This window comes from Polyodon spathula, unplaced genomic scaffold (genome assembly GCF_017654505.1).
Source record: "Polyodon spathula isolate WHYD16114869_AA unplaced genomic scaffold, ASM1765450v1 scaffolds_784, whole genome shotgun sequence".
Taxonomy (NCBI): Eukaryota; Metazoa; Chordata; class Actinopteri; order Acipenseriformes; family Polyodontidae; genus Polyodon; species Polyodon spathula.
The window spans coordinates 314,135-325,402 of NW_024472272.1; the positions used below are offsets into that span (position 1 = coordinate 314,135).

The following is an 11,268-nucleotide window of genomic DNA, read 5'->3' on the forward strand; positions in this document are numbered from 1 at the left end:
TACCTCTGTTATACATATATACAATACTGTGTGTGTGCATGTAATCTAAATACCTCTGTTATACATATATACAATACTGTGTGTGTGCATATAATATAAATACCTCTGTTATACATATATACAATACTGTGTGTGTGCATGTAATCTAAATACCTCTGTTTTCAAACACACACTTTCCCACGACAGACGCATGTTAAACATACCGAAACGCAGAAGGCTCTTTTGAGCATACATAGAGATTCATAATTGATGCAACATTATTTAGCATTGCCATCTCTTGCTATTTAAAAGTAAACAGAACCATTCAACCCATTTTTTTTTTTTGTCCAATGAACGACAGCAGCTAACTGCCCGGGTCTTATACACGCCGCTGAGTGGTCGCGCGTAATGGCCTCTCTTTACACGGGCAGGCTGTGCTTCATTCCCCAGTGAAGCGGTCACCCCCTCTCTTCGTTTGATTTATATTGCCAGGTTTTTAGGCGTCAGGGCCAGTTTTGAAAGCGTTTTTAAGCAGTCACGCAACACGCGTGGGAGAGTATCTCGGGTCCTCAACTCTTCTTGCGGGGATTGCTTTGTAGTTTTTATCTGGCGGACCCCCCCCCTGCTGAAAACAAAACGGCAGATCACAAATAAACACGACCTGTGACCTGGGTGCGCCCCCCTCCGTAGCCTGAGCTAGGCGAGACCTTTGAGACTCCGACACTGCCCGGCCGAGGAGCAGGATCGCCACGGTCAGCCTCCAGGTAAGAACCGTTACCTGAACAAGAGGATACAGCGAGCCCCGGCGATGCGTGCGCGCTTCATTACGCACAGGCTCCTTTACTGAGGCTTTCGGCAGCGTTAGCACCGAGCGCGTCGCGCTGCTCCACTGGCTCGGATAAAGAGTTTTAACCGCGGAGGAAATGGACAGGTTGTGTCGTCGCTTGAAAAACTGCATCGACCCGGACTGTCCCGCTAGCTGTCGAGCCGCGTCGCATCGCTTCGAGCGACCACTCGCCAGCACACTTAACACGGCTGCTTCCAGAGCCGAAAGCTGGGCTCTGTTTGCATCGCATAGAACTGTATTTATTCATTTATTTGTATTCAGTTCACGTTTTGGTTACTTGCATACACACGACTTTTTAAGTTTAAGTTTGTATTTTTCCCTAACTCTGCACAGGCGTTGTACGCAAATCTCGAACAAGTAAATGCGTGCCAAATTATGCCAAATAATCTGATATCCGCGTGTTAACCTCATCGAAGAATGGGGTAACCCTCCCCTCCCCTGTGCAGAAACTCAGAGTCGCCGCTAGAGGGCACAGTGAGCGGCGTGTGCGCAGCAGAAGCGCGGCGGGCATTTAAAAGCGCGCTGGGGCCCCGGGAGGAGCCGGGACAGCAGCGACGGGTTCAAAATGAAAGCTGCGCTTTTTATGCACCGTTTCCTCCCGGTTGAGACGAACTCCTTTCTGGCGAAGACGAGGCGCCGCTACCGCCGCTACAGTCGTAGCAAAATACACGAGCATTGCGTAAACAAATCTCGCCCTGGAGAAGGCGCGTTATCTCAATAGCACTGCAGTACAACAGGAAAAGGCGTGTGCTCAGTTCACATACAATGCATTGTAATCAATAACCCTGAAGACAATAAAACCTGTTTTTTGTAGATGTTGAAATTTGCCCCCGCAGCACAGTAAGCGCGTTGCAGCAAGAGGCGCGGGGCGTTAGAGTGGTCAAGTAGGGCACCTGACGTCACTTCTAATAGGGATTGCGTAATTCGGAGCTCATTGCAATGTGATTGAAGTTGCGTCATATAACTGAGCGATTCTGGCTGAACTGCGCATTTATTCGATCATCAGTCTTGCGTTTTCCACCACGTTGGGTGACCCCCGTTATTTGCTTGAAACAAATCAAACAAGTTAGCTGGCATGCTTCTGTTTGCACCTGTGGTTTGATTGCTTGGTAAGTTCGATAATAAACAGAGTGAATACGACAGGCTGTGATCTTTGAGTGGATCTGGAGTGACTGCAGCAGAATTGGAGTACAGACAGCGCTGCTGTCGAGCCCAGCTCTGCTGGGTGTGTGTGTGTGTGTTTACCAGGCAGTCACACTGAACTGAACCATCCTGACCTTGATAAGTACCTGGGCACAGCTAAGCCATGCGATTGAGCAAGAGAGCGCAGGTGAACATTTACAGGTCATGTGATCAGCTGTGGCGTGATGACGTTCCCTTAACAAAACAACACAAGCGTGGAGTTTGTGCTGACCTGCCACATGTAGCACATCCTTGTAGAAACGGACCGTCCCATACATTGCTGTGTTTCTGAAGCATCGTATTTCCCTTATTTTCATTTGCTTCGCCTGTCTGCTGTAGCGATTCCCGCGTGGTGGAGCATCGATCTGGTTACTGAGGAGCCAGCTTAAGCGCAAACACCCCCGCTCTGTAGAGCCGAGCGCTAGGTGTGATCCAAACGGAGGCAGAACAGTGTGTGGAGGCAGCGGTGAAGGGGATGTTTCTGCAGGGTCTGGAGGTTTGTTTCTGCAGGGTCTGGGGGTTTGTTTCTGCAGGGTCTGGGGGTTTGTTTCTGCAGGGTCTGGGGGTTTGTTTCTGCAGGGTCTGGGGGTTTGTTTCTGCAGGGTCTGGGGGTTTGTTTCTGCAGGGTCTGGAGGTTTGTTTCTGCAGGGTCTGGAGGTTTGTTTCTGCAGGGTCTGGAGGTTTGTTTCTGCAGGGTCTGGGGGTTTGTTTCTGCAGGGTCTGGGGGTTTGTTTCTGCAGGGTCTGGGGGTTTGTTTCTGCAGGGTCTGGGGGTTTGTTTCTGCAGGGTCTGGGGGGTTTGTTTCTGCAGGGTCTGGGGGTTTGTTTCTGCAGGGTGTTTGTTTCTGCAGGGTCTGGGGGTTTGTTTCTGCAGGGAGTTTGTTTCTGCAGGGTTTGTTTCTGCAGGGAGTTTGTTTCTGCAGGGTCTGGGGGTTTGTTTCTGCAGGGTCTGGGGGTTTGTTTCTGCAGGGTCTGGAGGTTCGTTTCTGCAGGGTCTCGCTGGGGACTCTTGCACGCAGCTCCTTTGTTTATCCCTGCCTGTTGTCCCGGTGCAGATTAACTTCACGCGCCTCCCCGACAGGTTTTATGGACTCGGTCGGACCTTGCCCTGCTGGGAAACGAATGAATCCTCAGAGCCCAGGACCGCTGCGTGTGCGTTTGTGAGAGTCTGTGTAATCAAGGACTGGAGCAAAGTGACTGGGAGAATCTCTACGTGTTTTTCTGTGCACTTTTATTCCAAGAAACGGTAAGTGGTTGATTTGCTTGTTTTTTTTTTTTGTTTTTACTTTGAATTCTTGCAGGACTAAATATCCAAGCGTGACTAATGAAGAGATGCATTGTCCTGAACAGAGGCGTACAAACACAGATTGGTATGTTGGAAAGAGTCGGTGGTTTTGTCTGTGCTCTGTGACCCGACTGCAGCTCTGAGAAGGGCTCTCTCTCTGCTCTTTTTCTGTTAGGTCAGATCCTGTGCTTGTGGAGTGGTGGAAGCATCTCTGACGAGGTGTGTTGAGCGCAGGGGTCCCGCTTGGTGTAAGGTGGGAGGGCAGGTTGGGTCTGACCGTGTTTTTTCATGTATGTATTCAGTCGCTTTGCAGAGACGTGATGCTTCTCCACACACCTGGAAGGCTGGCCCCGCTGTGCATGCTGGGAAACCGCGCCCCTCTCCTCCTGCTGCTCCTCCAGCTCGGCCCCTGCTGGGGTCAGCTGGACCAGAACCACTCGGGCGATCAGGGCACCAGAACCTGGGACTTGTCAACAACAGTGGCTCGGGGGGTCCGGAGATCCAGCACGGAGAGGACCAGGGGGGTCCCGAGTCCTGTGGAAGAGGCGATTGAAGAGCAGGTGAGGTGATGTGGGGACGGGGGAGCTTTAGAACCCACGAGAAAGCCTTTCTAAAAAAATAAAAGCACTGTGGAGCGCTTTGTTAACTCCCTGTCTCCTGGGTGCTGATGCTGTCCTTCACCAGGGCTATTACCTGCGCAGGCTGTTCCTGCAGTACGGGGACAACGAGACCCTGTCGTTCAGGGGGCTGCAGCGTCTGTTGGGGAGCCTGGGTCTGGGGGAGGTCAGCGTGCTGGAGATCAGCCACGAGGGGCGGGGCCACGACCACGTCTTGCATCTGGACATGCTGGAGGTGCAGGAGAACAAGCACACGCACTCCCACACCGCGCACGAGCACGATGGGACCCCCTCACAGGGCACCGAGCGCATGGACCCCCCTGGAGAACCCCCCCTGCAAGACACAGCTTCCTCCCAGCCTCCAGAGACACCCAGGTAACAGCAGCTCCCCAGATTCACAGCAAGAACAGTGTGACTGTGAGAGGAGTCTCAGCTCTCCTGATTCACAGCAAGAACAGTGCGACTGTGAGAGGAGTCTCAGCTCTCCTGATTCACAGCAAGAACAGTGCGACTGTGAGAGGAGTCTCAGCTCTCCTGATTCACAGCAAGAACAGTGCGACTGTGAGAGGAGGCTCAGCTCTCCTGATTCACAGCAAGAACAGTGCGACTGTGAGAGGAGTCTCAGCTCTCCTGATTCACAGCAAGAACAGTGCGACTGTGAGAGGAGTCTCAGCTCTCCTGATTCACAGCAAGAACAGTGCGACTGTGAGAGGAGGCTCAGCTCTCCTGATTCACAGCAAGAACAGTGCGACTGTGAGAGGAGGCTCAGCTCTCCTGATTCACAGCAAGAACAGTGTGACTGAGAGGAGTCTCAGCTCTCCACATTATAAACGTGGCTACACCCTAGGGATGGGATTAAGACTCCCATTACATAGCAGTTCCTGGTTTTACTCTTGGTTTAATAGCTTCAGAACTGTGATGATTCCTTTTGCACAGACCCTAATCTCACCACTAATCTCGGATTAACTATTGGTACCTTAGATAGACCAGGCATGGGAGTAAGACTCCCGTTGCACAGCAGTTTGATCCCATTCCTGGTTTTACTCTCAGTTTAATAAGACGCGATTCTCCTAACCTTTTCAGGATGAAGCCCGGCCAGAGTCCGGACCCGGTCAGAGTGTGGAGGCGGGAGGGCAGCGCAGCGGTGCACCCTGGGATACCAGGGGACCAGTGGAGGAGTGGCACAGGCGGGTTCGAGAACTGGTTTCTGTCAGATCACCCTGCGGAGGACCACCTGCACGGAAACGTGAGTCCGGAACCAGTGGAACCGAACCAAAGAACAGACAGGGATGCAGTCCAGCAGCGGCTCAGCCTGGCCGGGTTCTGGTCAGATATCCAACGGGCCCCTGAGAGAGTGTGAAAGAGCAGGGGGGGGGGGGGGGGGGGGGGGGAGAGGTTTGTGTTTTATTTAACCTTTTTTGAAGTAGATATTTTAACCCCCTGTCCCCCGGCAGTGTCTGAACATGTCCCAGCTCCTGGTGAACTTTGGCCTGGATGAGGCCGAGGCCATCACCCCCGCGCTGTTCACCTACCTGTGCCCCGCCCTGCTGTACCAGATCGACAGCCGCGTCTGCATCCACCACCGCGACGAGCTGGACGTGAGGGCGCTGGAGAAACGGGCGTCCTTCCTGTGGGGTACGGGAATCAGCTCTGAAACAAACAAGACGCTGTTTCATTGCACAGCTGTGGTCTCGATCGACCTGCTGGTACTTTAGATAAGGCAGACCCGCGATGGAAAGACTGCTAATCCAGCTCTCTCTCTCTCTCTGTCTCTCTGTCTCTCTCAGCGCTGCTCTGGAGCTCGGTAGCTCTCACGGTGATCAGCATGCCCTCTCTCCTCGCGCTCTCCCTCGTCCCGCTCCTCACCAGCTCCATCTTCCGCTCCCTGCTGTCCTTCCTGGTGGCGCTGGCAGTGGGGACGCTGTGCGGGGACGCCCTGCTGCACCTCCTCCCTCACGTAGGTTCTGCCCCACCCTCTGCAAATTCTGTGCAGTTTAGTTGGAGCAAGAAGGGCTGTTTCATAATGAGAGACACATGACATGCTAACTTTACTATAAAAGGAATGTGCTCAGGAACTACTATTAAACATTATGTATATATAAACATTAGGACTATGTATTGCTAGAATTTTGAGAAACCCTTCACTGTGATGCAGGGTTCAGGGAGTGGGGATTTTAATTATCTGCTAATCTGTGTTTTGTCTGTTGTTCCCTCTCCCCCCCCCCCCCCCCCCTTGTGTGGTTTGTCTGCTTTTCCTCCTCCACAGGCACAGCAGGGCTCTCAGGAGGAGGGGCAGGCTGGCTCCGGGGTCGAGGACTCTGTGCTGAAGGGGCTGTGTGTTCTGGGGGGAATCTACCTGCTGTTTACCATCGAGAGCACGATGGGACTGCGGCAACACAAGGGGAGGGGGGTCTCCACTCAGTGCGGTGGGGGGGGGGGGAGAGAAACAGAGTTGCGGTCAGTTTTATTTTTTTTTTCAATTCCGATTCCAAATCCTTGGAATTGATGGAAAGGGAGTTGGGAGTTGGGAATTGATTTTTTTAAAAAAGGAATCTGAAGAAATGGGAAGCTGCTGCCAGGACTGTCTCTCTCTCTCTCTCTCTCTCTCAGGAGCGCAGCAGACAGGCCAGCGAGCAGGAGCCTGCACACTCCCACCAGCAGGGGGAGCTGGACCTGAAGCTGCTTGAGCGCAGAGGGCAGCAAGGTGAGTCCCAGCCAGGCCGCAGTGGGTACCTGCTTTAGTCTCGTTGCCCACACCTCTGGTTCCTCTGCCTTGTTTCTTGTGCCCAGCGTCTCTGCAGTACCCGAGCGGCGAGGCTCGCTCCGCACACGCAGAAACTCGCTCTGGTTGACTGAAGTTCGGGGGTGGCGAAGCTCTCTTTGTTCCAAACCCTGTTCTGAATTGTTTCGATGAGCTGGCTGACCCTCCGCCCGGCCCCTGCAGTCGCTCCTGATCTCGTTGTGCTGGCTGTTCAGAGTGCTGGAGTGGGAGAATGCCCTTCAGTCTGACTGGACTCCCGGCTCTAACGTGTTCCCTTCCAGCAGACGCTGATTTGCTCAGCGGCGCTCCCCTGGACCAGGAGGGCAGGTCGGCAGGGAGGACCCTGCGGAGAGAGGGCAGCCAGGGGAGCAGAACGGCAGAGACCACTCCCCACTCCCACTCCCACTCCCACAGTGTGCAGGGGCTGAAGGAAGCAGGCATTGGCAGCCTGGCCTGGATGGTTATCATGGGGGACGGCCTGCACAACTTCACCGACGGGCTGGCCATAGGTACAGCGCACTGCTAATATTATTATTATTATTATTATTATTATTATTATTATTATTATTATTCTCCTTCTTCCGGCTGCAAATCTGTGTTAAATACTGAAATGCCAGTTTCCCCAAGACCAGTGCTTTGAATTGTATTTCTAAGTGACCTGTATGTAGGACAGTGGGCAGATCCTGGGTTATTGGTACCTTAGCGTAAGGGGAGTCCAGCGTTTCCACCAATCAGCATCTGTGAAACCGTTTTTAAAACCTCTGTACAAAAGCAATGCAGTAATGGTACAGCTGAACTGTGCAATGCTGTCTGCCTGCCTGTCTGTTTCAGGAGCGGCTTTCTCTCAAGGTGTAGTTGGAGGCCTCAGCACCAGCGTGGCAGTGTTCTGCCACGAGCTCCCCCACGAACTTGGTACGTTCCACATCGGCACACCTTCCCGGCATCGGGAGGAGACCAGCTTGGGCTGTAACGGGTCGAATCAGAATCGCTAACAATCGCTCCCTCTCCCCCATCCTCTCCTCAGGAGACTTTGCGGTGCTGCTGCAGGCTGGCATGCCCCTGAGAAGGGTGCTGCTGGTCAGCCTGCTCTCCGCTGTGCTGGGGTTCCTGGGGATGCTAGTGGGCGTGGGGCTCAGCCAGCAGTCCCACGAGGTCACTCCCTGGATCTTCGCGCTGACCGCTGGCATGTTCCTCTACGTGGCACTCGTGGACATGGTATGCACCCCCCGCTCACACTGCGAGGCGAAGGCCAGCCCTGTCGATTTTGAGAGTTTCCGCTCTGCAGCTCCAAGCTGCTCAGGGGGGAGCGGTGCTGAGCGTGCCGTGAAGAGGGCTCTTTCACTGAGCTGCTCCGAGCGCCTCACTAACTCAGCACGCCCGCTCTATTGCTTTTATCATACTGGTCCCTGCACTTTGCACCAAGTGCCAGATTAAAGGATAACGCAACGCTTACAACTTGTGACTGGGGCTAATCTGTGTTTACTTTAATGCTGCTTTTGAAGTTGTGAAAGACAGTATTGTGATATCATTCCAGGAATGGCAACAAGACTCCTACTGCATAGCATTTCCACCTGCTCCAGGTTTTACTAGCAGCTTGATTAGCCCCACCCTATAGGCAACAGGCACAGGTGTGCCTTACTAAACTCCCACTAAAACCAAGAATGGAGCAAACCGCTATGCGAGAGTCTTGATTTGTAAAACATCTACAGCAGTTACAGGGTTAAAAACATGATCCATTAGCGATATTGAACACACAAGAACTTCACTGCTGTAGCGATCGGGCAGGTCCACTTGTCTCTGTTTTCACAGCTGGGGGGGAGGGTGAAGGATATTCGCCGCACTAAACATGCTGTTTTAATTTTTTTTCCCCAGCTTCCGGAGATGCTCCGTGGAGAATCTTCCTCTCAGGGTAAACCAAAGCGCCTCCTGCTGCAGCACCTCGGGTTGCTGCTAGGGGGCGCTGTCATGCTGTGCATTGCAGTGTTTGAGGATAAGATCTTCATCAACGTGGACTTCTAGCCCCGGAGAGCAGTGTGGATCAGTGGACACGGCGGCCGTCTGCCTGGGACTCGGAGACGCTCGGCCTTGTTTTTGCACTTTCTTTCACAGGTGATTTGTCAGGTGTCAGATTGTGCACGCCTTTACCCTCGACCCCGAAGGGGGTTAGGATCCGAGTATTGCTGCTGTCATCTGGGTTTCTCTCAAGACTCTGTGCAGGGTCTTTACTGTGAATTAGTACTTTTATGTCGTTTTAAAAGAAAAACATAGTGATAACATTTAATTTTTTTTTTAAATCTATATTAAATGTCAGCTGTTGATTGTACAGGACTATACAATTCTGGGAGAGGGGAGGGGCAGACATAGTTAATCCAAACCAATACTTTAAGTGGGACGGTTGGAAATTAGGTGGACACAGACTTGGGACAGCGAGGAGGAGACCTGTCTTCACAGGGCAGCCTGGTCCTGTCGTTTGGGCAGAATCACTTGGGAGCCTTCTAGACCCGGCACAGCTCCGAGATCTATCGGCAGCTCTGAACCCAGTTCAGGACGGTCTGAACTGCCTCGCTCCTCCATGGAATCGTGTTCTTGTCCGGTAGAAGAAAAATAACTAAAAGTTACAGAAACCAACAAAACCGTTGCAAACAACCCTGTGAAGAATGATAATAATGATAATGATAATGATAATAATAATACTAATAATGATGATGTTTTGTATGCAAACACAGGAGCCTGTCGTGCAGAGAAGCGTTTTGCAGAAATAAATACACTGTGATGATCAGACTGCGAGTCGGTTGCTTGTTGTGACCCCCCCTGGTCAGTGGTGCCGAGCTTTGGGTGGGGGGTTGAAAATCCTGACACGGAAAGAAACCCGTTCTGAACCCTGGGGGTAGAAGCAATAGCACTTTATTTAAACATTAACAATTCCAAAGCCACAACATTCAATTACAAGACGTGTGTCGGCTGCAGCATACATCGTACAAAATATAATCAAGTTTGAACGCCTTTCTCTCTTTTTTTGTGTAAGTCTCACAGACAGTAGAAGCAGATTATTTCTCTTTTATTATGAATTCTTTTCAGGTTTTAAATACATGTATGTAACATCCTTTTTTTTTTTTTTGTAACAAATAACCGTTGATGAGCTCACACAATGAAAGATCAAGGCAAAGTGCTTTCAGAATTGCATTCTCACGCACATCATGAATGGCTTGTGGGAAAGAGACACTTTACTCAGGGATCCCAGCTTCAAGGAGGACAATGGAAGCGTTATCTAAGCAGGGATTTCTTTGTGTTATATGTACACATATATATATATATATATGTATATGTAAGGCTGGATAGATTGATAAACAGTCACCCGTCTCCCACAGGGCAGCGATACTCCATTCTAAACTCCAGTGCCCAGGTTTTGTTTTAAACAGCATGTTCTCCTGTGTTGGGTCAGATGTGCACATGACCACACCTCTGTCTTCCACACCCCTCACCGTGAGCACGCCTCCTCTATAAACAGCCCCTTCACAGCGCGCTCTCCATTACAGCTTTACACAGGAGCAGCGCTGGCCAGAGGGACCCTTCACACGTGGGGCTACTATCACAGGAACCGGATTAGCGCTCCGGCCAGCTCCCGTTACCCCAGGTAAGGAAGGCCAAGGGCTCTGTGAAAAGCAGCCTGCAGCCGTGTGGAAGAGTTTCAGACCAGACCAGGGGGGGGATCACAGGAAATGGAGACTCAAGCTCAAAATAATTTCTGATTGAAATCAAAAACAAAACTGAAAAAGGGAACTATGGAACTGTGGAACTTAGGAACACCTGAGGACTGAAGCTAAGAATGCACCTGCGCGCCCAGGTTAAGAGAGAAAATGAAATGAGAGAGAGAGAGAGAGGAGATGCAAGAAGAACGGTTCGAGTTTCCCTGCGTTACACCCAGCTCTCGGGCTAAGGCACTGGGCTAACTTCAGGGGAACTTTCTCACGTAGGTTATTTATTAATACACAGTGAAGGCTACCTTTTAATAAAACAATCTACCCAAATAAAACAAAAATGAAAACAGCTATTAAAAATATAGCAGGCTGTATTTCTCTCTCCCGTGGGTGTTTTTTTTTTTTGTGTCTTGTTAGAACACAGTAATAGAATTCCTTTGATACGGATCAAAATACACCAAACAGAACCAAGAGTGCACCGGAGGGGATGCACAGGAGACCACCGAGAGAGCGTGGCTTCACATTCTAGTGGTAATCGATACACAGCGTGCAGGGATGTGTGTGCGCGCAATACAGACACACACACACAATGCAGACGGTAAAAACAAAGTTTAATAAACAGATTACATTTCAGCTGAATATATTATTAATTATCTAATATGGAGGTAGGAATAATATAATAGCACAAGACATACCTTGTTTACAGTGTTTATAAAACAAGGAGAGCTAATATTACTGGCATGGTTTGTATATTCTCTTCTTCTGTTAAGGATAAGTGCGGTAACCCTTCTTTGCAGGTGTTATATATTTTTATAAACAGCAAGTCCAGTTGATATGTCTGGGATACGACGGGACTCTACCCTGAAGAAGCCCCCTCATAGGAACTCTGTTAGGCGCTGG

The 11,268-nt window shown here is 50.9% G+C and overlaps 1 protein-coding gene across 8 annotated transcripts; it reads left to right on the forward strand.

The window, feature by feature from the left end:
• The first annotated feature begins 142 nt into the window (after window positions 1–142).
• Window positions 143–10,384, forward strand: slc39a5 (solute carrier family 39 member 5). Of its 8 annotated transcripts, XM_041241493.1 has the most exons (15): window positions 762–1,935; window positions 2,348–2,504; window positions 3,089–3,253; window positions 3,468–3,511; window positions 3,595–3,852; window positions 3,977–4,284; window positions 4,993–5,155; window positions 5,364–5,544; window positions 5,697–5,866; window positions 6,176–6,319; window positions 6,520–6,613; window positions 6,952–7,179; window positions 7,502–7,582; window positions 7,695–7,885; window positions 8,543–10,384. In XM_041241493.1, the coding sequence occupies exons 5-15, from the start codon at window positions 3,613–3,615 to the stop codon at window positions 8,687–8,689; spliced, it is 1,947 nt and encodes a 648-aa protein (XP_041097427.1). In that variant the 5' UTR covers window positions 762–1,935; window positions 2,348–2,504; window positions 3,089–3,253; window positions 3,468–3,511; window positions 3,595–3,612; the 3' UTR covers window positions 8,690–10,384. The 8 variants fall into 8 exon arrangements, with proteins under 8 accessions (XP_041097422.1, XP_041097425.1, XP_041097427.1 ...); XM_041241488.1 differs by lacking the exons at window positions 762–1,935; window positions 3,468–3,511 and adding an exon at window positions 143–743; XM_041241487.1 differs by lacking the exon at window positions 3,468–3,511.
• Window positions 10,385–11,268: the final 884 nt, after the last annotated feature.